Genomic DNA, 20,860 nt, shown 5'->3' with positions numbered 1-20,860 from the left:
AGTTTTCGAGATGCTGCTATTCTTGTGCCTTTTCCTGAAGAGTGTGTTTGCCTTGATGTGCCTCAGCATTTGTAAAAACACTTTCATGCCTTTCAAACAGGTAAGTATGTCTAATTAAGATAATGATATTTTACTAAAAACAGTGGTCATAGTTTAATTCCAAAATTCCTATATGACAACTTCTTGATAAAGCAACCAAATGAAGTTTTAAACTCTAAAAATGAAGTTAAAAATTTCCAGGAACAATTATCTTCAAGTTGGCTTTCTACTCTGCTATAATTTGGCCTATTGAAGCTGGGAAGCCTTGTCTAATCCTGGCCCCCTCTGTTCCTAGGTAACAGGCAAAAACAGTGCCAGCAACAGCGGCCCTGCCAGGCCAAACCCATGTGGCTCAGTGTTATTCACTCTGATCCATATGGTCAGGCTGGAGATGGTCCCTGGAGGGGTGTTAACACGCGGCAACCCAAGCACCTCCCTCCCCTCGGAGCTTTCCTGCATGGCTCCTGCTGCTTGCCCATGTGTGATTCTTGATTAATTTTTCATTTTTAATGAAGTTTGATCATGTTTATTATTTCTCATGATTGACTGCCTGGTACTCCTTCCGTGTAATTGATAAAGCACATATTTCTTCATCTGTCTCCTCTTTCTTAACGGTAAAGTTGCTAGATGGTGTTCTGTGATTAATGTTAGATTTATTGGTCCCAATAGATGTTTAAATTATCTCTCTTTCTTTCCACAGGAAGTTCTACAGACTTTGACCAAGTTTTGTTTTCCCTTCTATGTGGACAGGTAGTGTCAGATTTTCAAACTTTATTAGTCAAAAAAAAAAAAAGAGTAGTAGTAATAAACCTGCTATAGAAAATAAAAGCCATGCCATTCTTAACATTCTGTCTGTTTAACCATGATTTAACGTACCTCTGCTCCAAGGAGAGTTGCAATATTCTCCTTTCTTGGGAATTTTATTGATACTATCAAAACCAAAAACAATCAAACAAGCAAATAAAACAAAACTTAGAGCTGTGTTTGTGAGATGTGTTTTGTGTGGCACCAACTTTTTGATTTTGGTTATCAGACGTAAACTATGATTAAGAATGGTTGGTATATAATGCAATACTGTTGAATTTGCATTTAAATATTAAGTATATTTGGCTTAAACAAATAACCTATGACTGTCTGGCTTTATGGTTTGTTAACTCTTGGTTTCAGCTCTGAATTTAAATAGATGTGGACCTATCTTGTTAAGAAGCATTTTGGTACTTAAAAGATTTGTTGCTAGGTAGTTTTACATTTGGTTTAAGTGACTGAAGATAGTGTCTCTGGGGAATTGGCATTTTCTATAGGCATGAATACTAAAACAAATACAACTCCTAAGCAGTCCTTAGTATTCATAGTTTTAGTATTCACAAGGAGTGATTTATGGGGAAAGGTACAAATTTAAGAACTCTGGGATAACTGAAATGTGATGAGGCTCGTTTTTTTGTAAATAATCCAGGGCAGGGCACAATGGCAACATTTTAAAAAAAACTTAATTTTAACTTCCTTTAATTGTAACCTTTTAATGTTAACAAAATGGCAAGGTGATGACCTTTATTTTATTTTCAAGAACTGTTTGCTGTAGTCTCCATTCCAGTGAAGCATTATTTTTGTGATCATTTGTCTAGTTTTTGTCTCGTTTTGTTTTTTTCTTGGGAAATTGAACTGAGACTGTATGTACATTATGTCCCCCCCCCCCAATCCCACTTTTAGAGTTATCGAGCTTGTAGAAAATGCATAAATTATAACTAATAAATTTCATAACATATTCCAAGAAAGTTGTATAAGTGTAAGCCTTCTTTAGGAAGATTCTATGGTGTATGTGTAGCTTCCACAAGTAAGGCATGATCTAAAGGGTCTGAGTGGTTTAGAGAGCATGCGGAGAGAATGCTACTGAGTTCATTTCTATATGTTGTAAGGCCAGTATCCTGGTTCATTTGGCATAAATGAAGCCTAAGAGTGGTGTGGGATGAGACTTAGTAGCCACAGGAGTCCTGAAAGCAGCTCTGGAATGCTGCCAGCCACTCAGCATCAGTGTACTCCCTGCTTCTCACGTGTGGATTTTAAGCCAATCAGCCATTGCAGTGCTTTCAGACTTAGAGCTTTTAAAACCCAGCACCAGCATGTTTTAGTAGCAGGTCCCTGCTCAGAACAGAATAGCCTTGATTTTAAGAGGGTCTGTCTTTGTAATGAGAGTCTCTTCTCCCCTCCGTATCCTAGAGCATGCATGCATATATATATGCATGCATATATATATATATATATATATATATATAATAGCAAGAAGTATAGAGTATTGTTGAGAGATGTTCAATACAAATTTTGTATTTATGTGTATGAGTCAGGAACATATAAAATTTCTAGACACCTAAGAACTGTATTACAAATTATGAAAAACCACAGTTATACAAATTAATGTAGCTAGACATTTAACAAAATATATAAGAAGACATCTTGATAGGACTGTTTGTTAGAATGGTGATTTTCTTGGATAAGTGTTCTTTAATTAACTTTGTAAACTAATATTAGGCGACACTTCCCACTGAAATGTAGTATGTACATGAGTACATACAAATACATAGCTCTCATTTATTCTGCACATACCATCCTAATTACCTGATCATCTGGATGATTTTGTTCTGAAATAGAATAAAAGTAGCACCCCTTCAGGGATAGTTCTGAAATATCTTCCCCCTCTCTGTCTTTCTGTCTCTTTTTTGTTACCTGTAACATTGGAGGTTTCCTTACTGTTACCGGAAAACTACTTTTCTTGTAAAACACATCTGTGCAAATCACTCATACAAGTGGTGCTCTTTATTTTTTTCTTTTGCAACATTATTTTGATATTCAATATGCAATAGTTTGTCTTAATATTGTATTATATTCCTTAAAATGACTTCTACAGATGCTTCAAAAAAGCAAAATAAAAAATATCCCACTTTATTTGGGAGATTGTATTTTCTCTTCTTTTGTACCTCTTAGGTTGACATACTTTAATATAGAAGAGATCATCACAATTAGACTCATTTATGAGAAATACAGAGGTTTTGATGTCAGGTTTTTTTTTTTAATTAGTTGTTAGCAGTGTCAAATAAATGAACCCAAATTCTGAGGTCTACAAGTGTGCTCAGGTCTATGGAACTGATTGACTTAGCGGATAGAGCAGCATGGGCGAGAGATGAGCAGTGCCTGGGTAATGGCTCTTCCTGATCTCTGCTTCTGTGTCTTTCTACCTTAGGGAACAGCCATGCAACCTTCTGACACTCTATTCTGTACCAAGAGTGGGACTTGCACAGTCATCATCAAATCTCCTGTCAGCACTGATGTCTTGCCATCTCTTGTGCTGTTTTAAGGTTGTTCTCTCTGAAACTAGGACTTATCAAAAATAATAATGCTGGTAGCTCTGTAGAAGAGAGCCTTTCTCATGTATTACCTCATTTTATCATCTGGCTGTAAGAGAGAAGAGCAACAACGTGTTCTTCATTTGAAATTGTCTGAGTGTGGAGGATTATGACTCATCCAATGTCCTATTAGGCTTATAATCTGTCCTAAATTTCATCTCCCACTAGACTACCTTGTAGAGAAAGAGTAGTCACCAAAAATAGAGAGAGTAGGGGGTGGGGGAAAGGAAGAAAAATTAGCTCTGAGTGCCTGATTCTAGTCAAGTGCTTCCCTGACTGGTTACTCCTTCCCCTACTCTTTCAGCAGTGGCCAGATTTCCACCTGTTATGTAATCAAATGCTTATTCAGGACAGGTCCCATTGTGTTGAGGTAGATGCAGAATATAGAAATGGTCTCAAATTTGAAGCTCTTTGCTCTGTGCATTTCCCAGTTTTAATTCAAGACATTCTGTAAAGGCATTTTAAACACTGTTTGAAAGGATGGGGTGGTAACAGAAGAGTAACATGCTCACAGAGGACTTGTTGTAGTGGGTGAGACTTGTGTTGAGTCTGCCAGGCCAGTAAGAAGTAGGTATGGAGAAAAGTGAGCCTAACACCCCATATGCACCACAGAGCAAAGCAGAGGAGAAAACCCTGAGTGAGCCTGGAGATGTACAGCCAGAGCAGATGGAGCCTGCTGGGGAGGCTGCCATGTACCATGAGAGACTAGGGACGGGAGGCTCTTAAGAATGCGACTACAGGGTCTGAGAGTGCAGCATCTGCCTAGGACATTCCATTTTACAGGAGAGAGGTCAAGATCCATCATAACCACAGTCACAGTGCTGGGGAAGGAATTCATTCCTGCCCAGGTTTCTTTCTACCCACTACTGTCTTCAAGCCCTTGGTGCCAGAGGAGTAAAGTAACCACTGAGTCCTTGCATTGTCTCAAGAAGGGTTCACTGTTAGTGCTGAAAGCACTTTCTCAGAGGATGTGAGAGGCATGCCTCTGTTCTATAGTCACCAACGACAGGCGTACAAAATGAAATGACACCATTTTGTGGTTTTGGATGCAGCCACAAATGCAGAGAGGCTCAGCTACTACTTGACACTTGAACTGGTATCTGCTATCTGCTGGGCGCTGTGTACAGTGTTCTTATGTTGAAACATAAGCTATTTATATTGTCACCATGCTTGATGTTCTGCATGTGAGCAGCAAAGGCCCAGCTAGGTTCACATATGTGCTGTGTTCAAGGTTCTGCTTTTACTTTGTGGAGGAAACTGTTTTTCAAGCCCCTCATTTTGCTGCTACCTCTAATTCTACATTTTTTTTCCTCCTTACCATACTGCAGCCATTAACTAACACAGCATAAAGTAATTTATTTTGAAAACAATATATAGAAACAACATGTAGAAAAGTAGAAAATTTAGGTAACTGAAGAAATGGCTCCCCCATAGGTACAGTGTTGTCTTGGTTAGTGCATTAGTGTAGACCTTCATGTATTTCTGTTTCTGTTTCATATGTTTGTTCTGCTGGATTTTAGTCCTTTAGTGTAAATGGTAGATTGAGTTGTGGCTTATGGTCACTTCCACAGCATTAGAGAGTAGCATGGCTATTGGCCCTGCTGACAGGGTGTGGGGTGGCCTAACGAGCAATGCCCTTGGGATGTTCCCCTTGACATGTCACATCCAGGAGGGAGGCAAATGACTCCTGTCCTTTGAGCTAGGTTCTCTATAGTTCCTCTAGTTTTGATATGTTTAAATTTTGTGGTTAGTGATAATTTAATTTGTCAGACTTAGGTAGATAAGGTCTGGGCAGATCTTTGTTTTTTCTTAGAAATGTCTGGTGGTTTTCTTGAGCAGATAAGGGCTACACTCTTTCTAGCAGTTGGTAAATTTATTGCTCCTGTCCAGAACTCTTGGGAGGGTGCTGTTCTCAACACTTGGTCTTCTGAGCAGGGATGATAAAAAGCTTGAGGCTCTGGCAAATGCAACATGTGTATATATAGGAAAGTTTTGTGGTCCACAAACTCCAGGACAGGATAGTTTGGTAGTAGACAGCTAGCTATTCAGGTGATTCTAAGTAAGCTACAGTGGGCAAGAGTGACAGTGTTTTAGTTCGGGCCATGCATTTTATAATTATACTAGTCTAGGTAGTTTTCATTGTGTACTATGTGCTAGTTGCTCTGTATTCTTGATTTATAAACCTTAAAATCACTTTGCAGTGTGATGGTTGATTTTTACAGAAGAGATCAGAGATATACAGTAGCTTGTCCTTACACAGTTTATGCATAGAAGATCTTATATAAAACACAGCTCTCACTATTTTGTCTTCTCTCTTCTGTGTTATTCTCAGTGGCTTAAAATCAACTTTTGGTATTTCTCATCCCAAAGCAGTACGGGCCTTTGACTCACCTCACCCAATTACTGTCTGGTTCTGTAGTGCTTGCAAAAATCCTCTATAACAGCTAACTTGCTCCTCAGCCCCATTCAGCTTCTCCTGCTTTTTGTCTTTCAGCTATAACTGTTCTTATCATGGCCACCCAAGGCCTTCTTATCACTCACAGAGATAGACATTTTCCTTTCCCATCTTGATATATCAGGACAGGTGACCTTCCCTTCTGTTTGTTCTGCCTGGAGGTAGTTTCTTTTTCCTTTTATGGTCCCTTTTCCATCTACTGCTCAACTGATATTTCTGTAAATGAGTCCTAGATACTCTTCTGTCTCTCTGAGTTATTTTACTCATCATTTCTGTAGTGTTCAGTATTACCTGTGTTCAAATGACTTCTGAATATTTGCCTCCAACTCAAACATTTTTGTGGCTTTCCTAACTAGTATGTTCAACTCTGTGCTTGACGTTGTTTTAGAAATTTGAGATGAGTGCTTTTCTTTTGATTAGAAGTATTAAGTAGCCTTTTATTACTCCAAACACCCACCGCATCCACATTCACCCAAAAGAGGTAATATCTAATATGACTCATGTTTGAGGTATTCTGCATGGCCTGGTTCTCAATTTATGTAGCAACGCATGTGATGCTACTGATCGTCTTTTGTGCTTTAGGGTGACCCCCATATGCTTTTCTTTCCTACACGTGCCCAGTTCCTTTCAACTCCAAAGATCTTTGCATAGCTTTTTCCTTTGCTGGAAATACCCAGTTTCTTGAGCCTGGTGTGGCCATTCCATCTCAGCCTTTGAGTCAGTGTTGACATCTCTGAGAAGCTGCTGTCCAATTTGATAGTCAGCCATGTGAGTTATAAGGTTTTTGTTTTTGTTGTTTAGCATATATTTCCAGCACATACTATATCACCCTGTGTAGTTGTAGTTCAGTATGTAAAATGGGTAAGCTTAAAGTAAGTCTGACATGTAAAAATCTCATTTCTTACTGAATGACTGGACTCACTCACACTTTGTCTCCACATACTTCATGCTGTTCTTGCAACTCTGATACTAAACAAAATAGGGTGAGAAGGACCTTGAACAGCTGATGAGCATTAATAGAGTAGCATGACAGTTACAATCTGGGCTTCGTTCTTGATCTGTTCCCTTGTTTTGTACATTCTAAGTGTGGGAGGAGTACCTAAGGGTGATCCGGGTCCTGGTCAGCTAGGCTTATTTTTGCTGGTGTTCAAATATGCTTTCTGGAGCTTAATGAGATGCACAGTCCATTTGCCAAGACAACTTTGCATTCTTATCATAATTTAGTTCCTTAACCCGAGGTGAGACTTCTAGGGGAGGGCTGGCCTAGTGTTTAGAGCAGCATGGCAGGATGGAAAGGACATTGAACCACAATGTGGCTTGGATTTTTGACCTAGTCCTAATTACTTTGAAAACCAAAACAAAACCCTAAGCCTCAGTTTTCCCACCCATAAAACAAGAAAATTGGATCAGTGGTTCCTATGGTTCCTTTAGCTTTAATCATTGGGAAGTCTCTGATTCTTGTAGAAATTACAGATGCTAATATTAAAAGGAAACGAATTGTAGTTTTTGAGGAAGCAGACCCCCTAGTCATTTTTTATGAAAAACAGTGAATACTTTCCTAGACTACCACAGTTAGCGGAGCGAGTGATACATTCCCTGGAGATTCAGAACCCTTCAAGTTAACCTCTGTTTGACTGCCCCTGACAGATTTAGTTTCTTGGATGTTGTCCAAGGGGAGAGAAAAAAATTGAGTCTACTGCTTTTGTGTTCTTGATGACCTGTACTTCAACTCTTCTAGGAATTAAAAAGGTGACTTGATTGAGAATAATAAGTGTCTCCTTCTAAATTGCAACATCCCATAAAGAATCATTCATTTTAATGCAAACTTGAATCATTTGGTCCCCCAGAGGACTGCTCAGGTGTTAAAAAGCTGAATTGGTCAGGGAGTCTCTGTAAATCATGACCTTCCTGTGAATTTTATCTTCAATAAGTTAAAGCAGCTTGCCTCCTACCTTTTATTAATTATTTCTACTAAGGATTGGCCTTTTAAGATAAATGATTATCCCACTGATTCCTAAAACATACTTTGGGTTGAGTGATAGCTCCTCACGATTATTCCATGTATAGAAACTGAGTTGCTGAAAGCTGTTTTTAAGGAACTTGCTAAGTTAAGGGCCAGGTAGAGGTAACTGGGCTGGGCTTTGTATCAAGCTGATCAGTAATGAATCTTTCTTTGATCTTATAGTGTGGTCATGCATACTTTTTTAAAGACCATTTTTTTTTTTTCCATTTTTTATTAGGTATTTAGCTCATTTACATTTCCAATGCTATACCAAAAGTCCCCCTTACCCACCCACCCCCACTCCCCTACCCACCCACTCCCCCCCTTTGGCCCTGGCGTTCCCCTGTACCGGGGCACACAAAGTCTGCGTGTCCAATGGGCCTCTCTTTCCAGTGATGGCCGACTAGGCCATCTTTTGATACATATGCAGCTAGAGTCAAGAGCTCAGGGGTACTGGTTAGTTCATAATGTTGTTCCACCTATAGGGTTGAAGATCCCTTTAGCTCCTTGGGTACTTTCTCTAGCTCCTCCATTGGGAGCCCTGTGATCCATCCATTAGCTGACTGTGAGCATCCACTTCTGTGTTTGCTAGGCCCCGGCATAGTCTCACAAGAGACAGCTACATCTGGGTCCTTTCGATAAAATCTTGCTAGTATATGCAATGGTGTCAGCGTTTGGATGCTGATTATGGGGTGGATCCCTGGATATGGCAGTCTCTACATGGTCCATCCTTTCATCTCAGCTCCAAACTTTGTTTCTGTAACTCCTTCCATGGGTGTTTTGTTCCCACTTCTAAGGAGGGGCATAGTGTCCACACTTCAGTCTTCATTTTTCTTGAGTTTCATGTGTTTAGGAAATTGTATCTTATATCGTGGGTATCCTAGGTTTTGGGCTAGTATCCACTTATCAGTGAGTACATATTGTGTGAGGTCCTTTGTGATTGTGTTACCTCACTCAGGATGATGCTCTCCAGGTCCATCCATTTGGCTAGGAATTAAAGACCATTTTTTAATGGTAGTGAGAAGAGTAGGAAATTAATGGAAGCCAATTTGCAGGTCAAGTCGTTTTCATACTGGGTCCTTTTCCTAGAGATCGTTTTTTGTTTTGTTTTTTAGTCCTACCAATAGCCTTCTTTTCTAGTTTTCATTTTGCACATTCTAGGAATAACATCAAGTCTCAAAAGCAAAATAATGAATCACATTTGGTAGGATCACATAGTAACAGTTCACAAAAACGTGACCTTATTTGTATCTTGGACTTTTCTAAACCTGTTGCATTAAGTATTTTAATAAAAACAGGCTTCCCCTCCCCCACTGAGGCTCACTTTTCTCCTGGATCACTTTAATTATGTGAGCTAGAATCTTGTTTCTCACACATCTTCACTTTTCAACCTTGTTAAAATTAATCATATAATCCCCCTTTAAAACATAGTATTAAATCACCATAGTAACACCGTTTCCAAGCTTTACAGATAAAACATAACAGCCATAAGAAGGGAGCATTTGGTGTCCCCCTGACAGCTCTATAACTTTTATGGAAATGTGTTCCTTCCCCTAGCTGTAAGGTGGGGGATAGCATTACTTACACCTGCTTTATTACCACATGGCTTTGAAATTGTCACCTTGTTTTTTTCACCCCCCTAGTTAAATAAGGAGAGTGGAACACTTCCTTGTCTTTCTGGGCCTTTTTCCTGTGCTTGAAGCACTCTCCAAGCAGGTAGACTTGTTTCCTTAAATATAACTAGGCAAGGCCCTTGACCTTTGTGCTGGGATACCTTAAAAATCTCTTTAATTTTACTTTTCTTTTGTGTCTTGTATGAGGGAGCTTTATAAAGTCAGTCTATTCTATATTTGAAATTTTAATTCATAGCCCACCCAAAGACAATATAGTCTTGTTTTTGAAAAAGGCCTGTTAAGAAATGTTTTCTCATTTCTACTGACAATTGGTAACTTGGCATCAGTTTGAATATTTTAACAAAGTCAGTGTCTTATCAACTTGAGTATACTTTGAAAAATATAGTATATGTGTGATCCGTACAAGTTGCTGAATTCCATGGTTTAATTCACTGCCAAATTCTAAAATATTAGTGTAAACTTATATATTAGAGTTTGGAATAAATGTTTTACATTTTTTAAAAAAGTGATATACTGGATAACTGGTAAATGGATTTTTAAAAATGTGTATTTTGAAGCATTTGTAACCTAAAGAGTTTTAGATTATTCTGGTTGCTAGTATTCTTTTAAATTGTTTACTAGATAGTTTCTGCTTTACATTGTTTTTATATGTAGTTGGCTTATTTTATACTGATGCAAGAATTTTTGCCTGTTTAATAGCTTGAAACATTGCTTTAATTTGTTAACTTGCTTAACATTTTGGTATTCCTGCCCTCTAAGATAATATGTTCCTCAAAGTTCAGAAAGTGTCAAAGGTTCAAGGGGACATAGCCTTTTCCCCTTTCCTTTCCAGTATTTATGATGCTCTTCTTAGAACTCACTGGGCCTGACTCAGTTCCCAAACTACTCTTGAGGTTTTTGGGTTTTTTTGTTTTTGTTTTTGTTTTTTCTGAATAAAAAGGGGACATTGCTGAAATTCCAAACTCATCTTAGGGATAGATGAAATGATACATTAAACATTTGACTGAAGCTGGTGCATAGTAGACACTGTAATACCTCTGGTGTTGTGAACTGGTGCTGTGGCCATGGGAGTCACAGCAAGGCTTAAAAAAAAACAGCGTTTTGCCAGTCACCAAGTTGTATCTTAGGCAGCACTTGTCCCAGCTCTCATCTTCTATAAAAAAATGAGGTAGATAGAGTGCCTCTTTTAACATTGATGGCTGATTCACCTAGGTACCTGGGGCCCGAATTCTATCAGGCACATTGGAAAGTAGTGATGATTTTGATTTTTGGGGGACATTAGAGCAGACTCCTTTCTCTCCTTATATTCTTCCCCCTCCTTTCCTCTCTCCTTTTCCTCCATCCCCTTCTGTCCTTGCTTCCTCTCTCCCTTTCCTTTCCCTCCACTTTCTTGTCTGCTCCCTTGAAGTGTGTAAAATTTTAGCTCATTTACAAAGTTCCACAAAGGAAATGTAACAGGTTCAATGACTTGTGGTGATTAGATACTTTATCTGGAAACTTAGCACACATTCATCTCTCCCTTTGTTCTGTCTTCTCTACAGCCTCACAGTTAGCCAAGTTGGCCAGAACTTCACATTTGTGCTCACTGACATTGACAGCAAACAGAGATTCGGGTTCTGCCGCTTATCTTCAGGAGCCAAGAGCTGCTTCTGTATCTTAAGGTAAGGGAGAAGTGCCTCAGCCGTTGGCTGGTTCTTTGAAACAGTTGTCAGCTTTTGCATAGTCTTTCTGTAATTAAGTTTTCCAGCTGTTGTTTTGGTATCCTATCTGTTCCCCACAAGTCACTGGACTTGGGGAGAAGGACTTTGTGGTGTTACTCTTGCACTTGAGGCCCTGCAGATAATTGTATTTATTTATTTGCATCGCATCCCTTGGGTGGGAAGGGCTCATTGCTCCTTAGTGGTATGCAGAAACTGGAGAGTTGTCAGGGCTTCAGTCCCTCCTACTGTTATCTGGAGCTGTCAGAAATTAGTCTGTTAGGCTTCCCTGTGGACATTTTGTGTATGTAAGATTATTAATAAAGTATGTGTCTAGCTCAGGACAACCTGCAGGCGCTGATTGTGTGCTCCTTGGAGTAGCATACTTGCCCTCTTTGGGTCATTGTCTGAATAACTTCCCAATCTGGCTACCTCTGTAGAAGTTCCAGAAAAGTGCAGAAGTGTGAGAAGACATCTTCAGGCCTTCTGAAATCCCCTTGAACACCAGAGCCACACTTGCTTAATGCTCTGTTTCCTCTTGTTAGAGGGGTAAGGCATTCTGGGGTGGGAGGATGTGTGGAAATCCGATTTTGGAGCTGCTGGCTCTGTGGGCTCCTGCTGGGCGCCTCCTGAGGGGGAGGTAAAGGCATCCCACGCACTCTCTCCTCCTCTCTCCTCTCCTCTCCATCTGCCTCTCTTAAGTAGGTGTTACAGGGCTTTCTCTCTCTCTCTCTCTCTCTCTCTCTCTCTCTCTCTCTCTCTCTCTCTCTCTCTCTCTCTCTCTCTGTTGTGGAACAGCCAGTATGGGCATCAGAGAGGCATCCATGACACAACCCTGGCCCCATGCTTGGGCCCAGCCAGAGGTAAAAGGCCAGGCTCTATGTGGATTCTAGAAGGAGCATTTCTCTTCTGTAATAGTCTGCACTTTGTTCACCTTCTCACTGAGTAAAGGACCTCCCAACATATCTCACTCCCCAAAGCCACACACCAAACTAGGACAAAAGGGCCCAATTTATGAGGTTTCTTTGCTCCTGTCAGCCTGGTCCACAGCTCTACATTTCTCTACAAAGATCTCAGTGTTTTTCTTCCTAGCTAGTGAAGTCAACTTCTTAGCATTTCTGGTTTGGGGACCAGAGTCTTCAGGATGGGTGTTTTTTTTTTTCCCCCAAACGTCTGGGAATGGACAACCATTTATTTAAAACTGTGAATTTAATATTCCAAGAGTGTGGCTTAGTGTTGTAGGGCTTGCCTATATGCATAGGCCCTGTGCTTGATCCCCAGCATCACCACCAAAAATAAACAAATAGGTATATCAGTAAGTGTATGTGCCTTTGATTCTGGTGTTCAGTTTTATATGTCCACTATGGATTTTGTGTTTGAGAGAAGCCAGGTATGATGGCTATTTTTGGTTGTCAACTTGACTATATCTGGAATTAACTATAACCCGAATGGCAAGACACAACTGTGAGAGTTTTTCTTAATTAAATCTTTTGAAGTGGGGTCTCACTTCCACTCTGGATATTTGAGGTGGGAAGACACACTTTAAATCTGGACCACACCTTCTGCTGTAAGCCCAGATAAAGGACACAGAAGAAGGAAGCTCTCTTTTTACAGCTTGCTCAAGTTCATTCCTTTACTGGCATCTACTTCTTCCAGGATTCTGCAATATACTGAGGACCAGCTGAGACATCCAGCCTTGTAGACTGAACAACTACTGGATTCTTAGACCTTAGACAGCCATTGTTGGGCTTATTCTCTGGACTACTTCCTTTAAGTCATTCTACTAAATTCCCCTTTCTCTATATATTCACCCTGACCAATACAGATTGTGGTACCAGCATCAGAAGTGTAAGGTTGAATTTTTTTAATTATCTGGAACAGATTTTCCAATTTGCCAACACCTACAGATACTAAAGCCCCCAGTTACTGAAACCTTTCCTGGGAGCTCAGAGAGTACTGAAAGCCCATGCTGTGAACTGTTTTACAAACTTAAGGATCCAAATTCACCGAATTCACCAAATGTCCTGATTCACCAAATGTGAGAGGCAGTGGTATTCCAAACAGTATTGCTTCTGAGCAAAGAACTCACTTCACAACCAGAGAAGTGCAGCAGCACTGGTCTTAACTGTGTTCCCCATCATCCTGAAGCAACTGGCCTGATAGAAAGACGGAATCAGCTTTTAAAAACACGTTTACAGCACCAAGTAGGTGGCAGAAGCCTGAAGGGCTTAGGGAAGGTTCTCCAGAAGTCTTTGAATAAGCAATCTAGCATATGGTATGGTTTCTTTCATAACCATAATCCATAGGTCCAGAAATTAGGGGGTGGGAAAGGCAGTAGTACTTACTAGAAAATGCTTGCCTTCTATGCTGTGACCTTTTAAGTTCTGCTGGCCTAGAAGTTTTGGTTCTGGAGGAGGGAGTAGTGCTCTCACCAAGAGACACTACGAATGGTCTATCAAACTGGAAGCTCAGACTTTTCCTTGGCCAGTTACGGCGGCTTCTGATATCCTTAGGCCAAGACATGAAGGAAGGAATAACACTGTTAGGAGGTATGATTAGTCCAGGTTACCAAGGGGAAATTATATTGCTTCTCCATAATGGAGGTAAGAAGAATTCTGGCTGGCATGTAGGAGATCCTATAGAGCTTCTCTTGGTGCTACCATGTTCTGTGATTAAAGTCAATGGGAAACTACAGCAGCCTACTCCAGGCAGGATGACAATGAGCACAGACCTTTCAGGAATGAAGTTATCAGTCAGTCCTCCAGGCAGTGACTTAGCTAAGACCTGCTAAGTTGCTTGCTGAGAGTGGAAGAAATACAGAATGGGTAGTGGAGGGAGGTAGTTATAAATACCAGCTAAGGCCACATGATCAATTGTAGAAAGAAGATTGCAATTTACATTAGTGTTTTTGTTGTATTTTGTTAAGATGTTTTTGTACAGAAAGAAAAACAGTTTGTGTTTTCTTTCAAAAATTTTATTAGATAATGTAAGGTCAATTAAGAGAATATTTGTGTTTACTATATTTAAGTTTGAGATACCAAAAGATTGTCCCTCAAGGGTCATTGTCATCTATTCTAATTTTATAATGCATTTATTGTTATAAAAAGGGATAGTTTTTTTTTATCATGTTAGGCATAATTATGACCTCATTAAATATATGAGTTTATGTTTGTATATCAGCTAGTTATATCATGTTTGGAGTAATTATGACGTGGTTATTGCTTTTGATTGGAAATTAAACATGAAATAAGGATAAGTTGACAAGAGGTAGACTTGTGATGGCTATTTTTGGTTGTCACCTTGACTATGTCTGAAATTAACTAAAACCCAAATGTCTGGGTATACTTTGGAGGCTCCCCCCAATTAAATTATTAGAACTGGAGTCCCACTTTTAATCCAGATCTTTGAGGTGGGAAGATTCACCTTTAATGTGGGCCATGTCCTCTTCTGGCAGCCTATATAAATATCACAAAAGAAAGAAGCTTGCTTTCTTTGCCTGCTTACTCTTGCCCTCACTAGCAAAGTCTGTTCCTTCACTGGCATTAGACCCAACTTCTTCAGGATTCCAGTGTGTACTGAAGACCAGCTGAGACATCTTCATGGACTGAACAACTACTGGACTCGACCTTCTGTTGCTTGACAACCATTGTTGAATTAGCTGGATCATAGCCTGTGTGCGTGTGTGCGCACGCGTGCGCTCCCACACATACATACATACACACACACACACACACACACACATACACACACACACACTCATTCTATAAGTTCTCTCCTTCTAGAGAACCCAGACTAATTCATTAAATGAGCAGCTTCTTATGCTGTTGTTATTTATTTACAATGAAACTGGCAGCAATTGTTTTATTTTCTTGCTTAGAACCTTTGAGAAAAATATGGTGGTATAATCCATTGATTTGCAAGTCTTTAGCTGAATACTTACTATATTATCTGTTTCTGCTTTGAAAGGCTTCCAGACTAGCTAGGGATACGGATGACCATAAGTTGTATGCAATATATAATACATAGTGTTCCCAAGGTCTAGTGTCTCTGTTCTGTTGAATTTCTAGTGCCAACAAACCACAACTGTGGTTAAGAATGGTACTTTAAAATATTTTTATTATTTATTTTATGTATACACATATGTATATAATTGTAGATACAGGTCATATGGCATCTTGTAGGAATCAGTTCTCTTATTTCACTATATGGGTTCCAGGAATCAAACTTAGGTCATCAAGCTTGACAGCAAGTGCCTTAACTTGCTGAGCTACCTTACTAGCCAGTAAACGTCTTGGGTGCAAAAGGGTATGGCATGAAAAGAGAGCTCAATGTTTAAGAGTGTGTACTGCTCTTGCATAAAACAAAGCTTTCATTTCCTGCATCCATGACAGGAGTTCCCAAATATTTTTAACTCCAGCTTCAGGGAAATGTGATGCCTATGGCCTCAGAGGTATCTGCACTCATATGCTTATACCTGTTAAAAGATATATACACATATTTTAAAACAAATGTTACAAACAAGTCACTAAAAATGTGTGTGTGTTGTTTGCATAGTGTATGTACTTGTTTGTATGTGTACATGCAGTTGGTTCAGACATATGTGTACACATGCCTGTGTAGACCAGAGGTCAATTTGAGCCTTTTCCTGGATTGCTTTTCTGTATTTTTTGTTTTGGGTTTTTAAGATAGGGTCTCTCATCAAATCTGGAGCTTATTGCCTCTCAAGGCTAGGGGGACAAGGATTCACCTATTTCTGTCCCCCAAGTGCTAAGATTATAGAAGGTTTCTGCTTTTCTGGGAATCCAAATTCTGGTTCTTGTGTTCTTACAACTGGCATTTTGTCAATTTTGCTCCCCCCCCCCCCCCCGCCCCAAAAAACAAACGATCTTATGTGAATTTGGAAGGTGTTTTTTAAGGAATTTAATGAAAGTAGGAAAATGACCATGCAGTCTATATAAAGGGTAGCACTTCCTCTATGTTGATTTGAGAACATTGCTAAATTGAGACTAGCATATAAAATGGAAGATCTGCTGTTAGTACCATGTCCAGTGGAGACTGGAGAGGGTTGCCTAAAGACAGAGGCTACGGTTTGTGGCTAGCTCAAATATTAGTCTTATCCCTGTTGCTATTTTCTTTGAGTAAGCCTGATGTCCAGGCACTGGTTACAGTGTGCCAAGTGCTGTGACTCAAATATGTGCATTAGCCATTTTTACTTTGAACTTCCATTCTTCTCCTGAGGGATGCCACTCCCAGTAATGGTAGCTGTGTGGACATAGCCTCTACTGTAGGTAAATTTTGCTTCTTAGGATTTCTTCCTATCTGGCTGCTCTCCCAGTCTTACTTATTATACTTTGGGTACCTGTGAGCCATTGCATCTCCTCACCTTCACATGTCTCTCATCTTCCCAGAGTAGTCTTCCCTGGGCAAAGGTCATTGTTACTTCCTCTGGACACACCTTTCCATCTTTACCTACTGAAGTCATCTGTTTATAATCCTTGATTTCCCTTTATCTTTTTCCGGTTGTATAGTCAATTCTTCATAGGTAAAGACTATGTCTTAATCAACTGTGTATCTCCAACCTGTAGAGTAATACTTGACTGAGATAGTTTATCTGCCATTCAGAAAAGAGAGGTGCATCTAGAAAAAAAAAAGAGAGTAATCAAGACTTGAAATGAAAGGATGGGTCTAATTATTTAATAGAATAAAAGTAAAATATTTGCTGGTGCAAGTGAAGTTCCTATTACTAAAGTTATTTTATACTAATTACAACTTAAAGCAGGTAAGTGCTCCTTTGAGACTTCCAGAGATTAATTTTTGAATATAGAGGAGAAAGATAGCTATTAGAAAATAAACTTTACTAGATTTACTTTTAGTTTTTCTTTCCTTACTAAAATGTACCCAGGAAGGTTGAGAATTTCTATTCTTTGATTTTTGAGATAGAATCTTATTATATATAGCTTGTGCTTATTAAAAAAAAAACTTGAAATATTCAGTTGATTTTGAAAGAAATGTAATTTTCCTGGAGTGTGAACAAGTTTCATTAATGCCCAGCTACTGTTCCATCAAATTCATTATATCCTGCCATGTTTACTAGTTCTTACCACAAAAGAATAGATGATAGTTAATATGAAATTTCTGGGGTTTTTGTTTGGTTTGGTTTGGTTTGGTTGGTTTTGGTTTGTTTTCAGGACACAGTTTCTCTGTGTAGACCTGGAACTCACTCTGTAGAACAGGCTAACTGCCCTCGAACTCAGAGATTTTGCCTAATGCTAGGATTAAAGGCATGCACCAGCACCACCCACTGTTAATACTAAATTTCAAATATCAACTTTGAGAACTGTTATGAGTCAGTCTGTTGTTCTTCATTATGAGGTCACAAAAGTTATTGTAATGTTTTTAGATTATGCCATTTGGGTATGCTACATTACAAATACAGATCTCAGAAATCTTTTGAAGTTATTAAACAAAATAACCTGGAATTGCAATTAGTCATGGCCCCAAATTTCCCAACTGCCACATCCCTTATTAATGCTAGAACTATAACAAAATGTGCTATTTCTAACCAAGTTCTGCTTTGTAGCCTACAGAAAGAATGCAAGAGCTCTAAGTCATGAGGTTGTTTAGAGTGGAGGAGAGAGATGTCATATAAGCATTCCATTTCTTTAGCCTTCATAAAAAGGACCTTATAGACAGTTGTCTTTTTTTTTTTCAATTTTTTTATTAGCTATTGTCTTCATTTACGTTGCAAATGCTATCCCGAAAGTCCCCTATACCCTCGCCTGCCCTGCTCCCCTACCCACCCACTCCCACTTCTTGGCTCTGGCATTCCCCTGTACGGGGGCATATAAAGTTTGCAAGACCAAGGGGCCTCTCTTCCCAATGATGGCTGACTAGGCCATCTTCTGCTACATATGCAGCTAGAGACATGAGCTCCGGGGGTACTGGTTAGTTCGTATTGTTGTTCCACCTATAGGGTTGCAGACCCCTTCAGCTCCTTGGGTACTTTCTCTAGCTCCTCCATTGGGGGCCCTGTGTTCCATCCAATAGATGACTGTGAGCATCCACTTCTGTATTTGCCAGGCACTGGCATAGCCTCACATGAGACAACTATAACAGGGTCCTGTTAGCAAAATCTTGCTGGCATGTACAATAGTGTCTGCATTTGGTGTCTGATTATGGGATGGATCCCCGGGTGGGGTAGTCTCTGGATGGTCCATCCTTTCCTCTTAGCTCTCAACTTTGTAACACCTTCCATGGGTATTTTGTTCCCTATTCTAAGGAGGAATGAAGTATCCACATGTTGGTCTTCCTTCTTCTTGATTTTCTTATGTTTTGCAAATTGTATCTTAGGTATTCTAAGTTTCTGGGCTAATAACCAATTAATCAGTGAGTGCATATCATGTGACTTCTTTTGTGATTGGGTTGCCTCACTCAGGATGATATCCTCCAGATACATCCATTTGCCCAAGAATTTCATATATTCATTGGGTTTTTTTGTTTGTTTGTTTGTTTTTTGTTTTGTTTTTTCGAGACGGGGTTTCTCTGTGTAGTCCTGGCTGTCCTGGAACTCACTCTGTAGACCAGGCTGGCTTCGAACTCAGAAATCCGCCTGCCTCTGCCTCCCAAGTGCTGGGATTAAAGGTGTGCACCACCAGGCCTGGCTTAATTCATTGTTTTTAATAGCTGAGTAGTACTCCATTGTGTAAATGTAACACATTTTCTGTATCCATTCCTCTGTTGAGGGACAACTGGGTTCTTTCCAGCTTCTGGCTATTATAAATAAGGCTGCTATGAACATAGTGGAGCATGTGTCCTTATTACCACTTGGAACATCTTCTGGGTATATGCCCAGGAGAGGTATTTCTGGATCTTCTGGTAGTACTATGTCCAATTTTCTGAGGAACCACCAGACTGATTTCCAGAGTGGTTGTACAAGCTTGCAATCCCACCAACAATGGAGGAGTGTTTCCTCTTTCTCCACATCCTCGCCAGCATCTGCTGTCACCTGAATTTTTGATCTTAGCCATTCTGACTGGTGTGAGGTGGAATCTCAGGGTTGTTTTGATTTGCATTTCCCTGATGATTAAGGATGTTGAACATTTTTTCAAATGCTTCTCAGCCCTTCAGTATTCCTCAGTTGAGAATTCTTTGTTTAGCTCTACCCCATTTTTTAATGGGGTTATTTGAATTTCTGGAGTCCAGCTTCTTGAGCTCTTTGTATATATTGGATATTAGTCCCCTATAAGATTTAGGATTGGTAAAAATTCTTTCCCAATCTGTTGGTGGCCTTTTTGTCCTATTGACAGTATCTTTTGCCTTACAGAAGCTTTGCAATTTTATGAGGTCCCATTTGTCGATTCTTGATCTTACATCACAAGCCATTGCTGTTCTGTTCAGGAATTTTTCCCCTGTGCCCATATCTTGGAGGCTTTTCCCCACTTTCTCCTCTATAAGTTTCAGTGTCTCTGGTTTTATGTAGAGGTCTTTGATCCACTTAGACTTGAGTTTTGTACAAGGAGATAAGAATGGATCAGTTCGCATTCTTCTACATGATAACCACTAGATGTGCCAGCGCCATTTGTTGAAAATTCTTTTTTCCACTGGATGGTTTTAGCTTCTTTATAGACCGTTTTCTTAATTATATTTATAAATCTTATTTCAGCTTTTTGAGAAAAAACTCAACTAATTGTCCTTATCCCCAAATAAAACTGCTTGGAACTTTGTATAAATTTTGGGAAGAAATAATCTTTTTTAAAAATTTAAAGGTGTGTGTGTGTGTCTGTCTATGTGTGTGTGTGTCTGTGTGTTGTGGTGTGTGATTCCATATGCAGGTAACCATAGAGGGATAATATGTCAGATCTACTGGAGTTGGAGTTGCAAGTGGGTTTGAGCTGGCCAGTAGGTGTTGAGGAACTTAACCCCTGTGCCTCTGCAAGAGCAACAAGTGCTCTTAGTCAGAGCCACTTCTTCAGCCCCAGAAACAACCCCTTTTATTAAGGGATCATCTCAGATAGTTTTAGTTTAGATCTTTATTCGGGTAAGTATCTGAGAATGAATTCGTATCTGGCAGGAACCATCCATAATACTTGGTCTTTGCTCTTTCTTTATGTCAAACTGCTCAGAGGTCTGTCTACAGGTCCCATTTAAAAACCTCACATTTGCCCAAAATTTTGTTATTACAAAATGAAAGCAGTAAGTACTTCTCAGCGTTTACGAAATTCTAAAGTGATTATGTCTTTAAATACAATTATACTAACTGGGAGATTCCGAATTTTTCTCCCAATTCAGTTCTGCATTTCTTTCTACCTAAGGGAAAGGATTATGTTGAAAATATATTATTTAATGTGTGTGTGTTTATGCAGAGTGCTTTTGGGTCACAAATTAGACAGTGTTCATTTCTAAGTGTTGCTAATGGAATTTGGTTAAACCCAGGGAGTAGATAGGAGAAAAGCTTCTTACCAGTGAGAAGTGGCATGTAAGGCCCTGAAAAACGTGTGTATCTACACGAAAGAACTAAGCTCATCAGTTCATAACTGAAAAATCTGACTGCAAATGCTGGTAGAACATCACTAAGATTTGAAGCCTCTTCTGTATCCCAGCTTTTAGACTTAGTGCTTTGGAGTACAATCAGATTGAGG

The 20,860-nt window shown here is 39.5% G+C and overlaps 1 protein-coding gene across 20 annotated transcripts in view; it reads left to right on the top strand.

The window, feature by feature from the left end:
• Dennd1a (DENN/MADD domain containing 1A) overlaps positions 1-20,860 on the top strand; it is a 488,421-nt gene that overhangs the window by 149,696 nt on the left and 317,865 nt on the right. For 13 of the 20 annotated variants that reach the window (NM_146122.3, NM_001362973.1, XM_006498003.3 and 10 more), the window contains 2 exons: positions 740-789; positions 11,067-11,186. The exons of 3 other annotated variants lie outside the window; for them this stretch is intronic. In NM_146122.3, coding sequence (NP_666234.3) covers positions 740-789; positions 11,067-11,186 — 170 coding nt within the window. Of the gene's footprint in view, positions 1-739; positions 790-3,271; positions 3,387-11,066; positions 11,187-20,860 lie in introns of all 20 variants that reach the window. 4 more of the 20 variants (XM_030250071.1, XM_030250084.1, NM_001362977.1 and 1 more) reach the window with 2 other exon arrangements.

This window comes from Mus musculus, chromosome 2 (assembly GCF_000001635.26).
Source record: "Mus musculus strain C57BL/6J chromosome 2, GRCm38.p6 C57BL/6J".
Taxonomy (NCBI): domain Eukaryota; kingdom Metazoa; phylum Chordata; class Mammalia; order Rodentia; family Muridae; genus Mus; species Mus musculus.
Note: the sequence above shows the minus strand (reverse complement) of the source record. Positions and strands in the feature narration are given on the sequence as shown.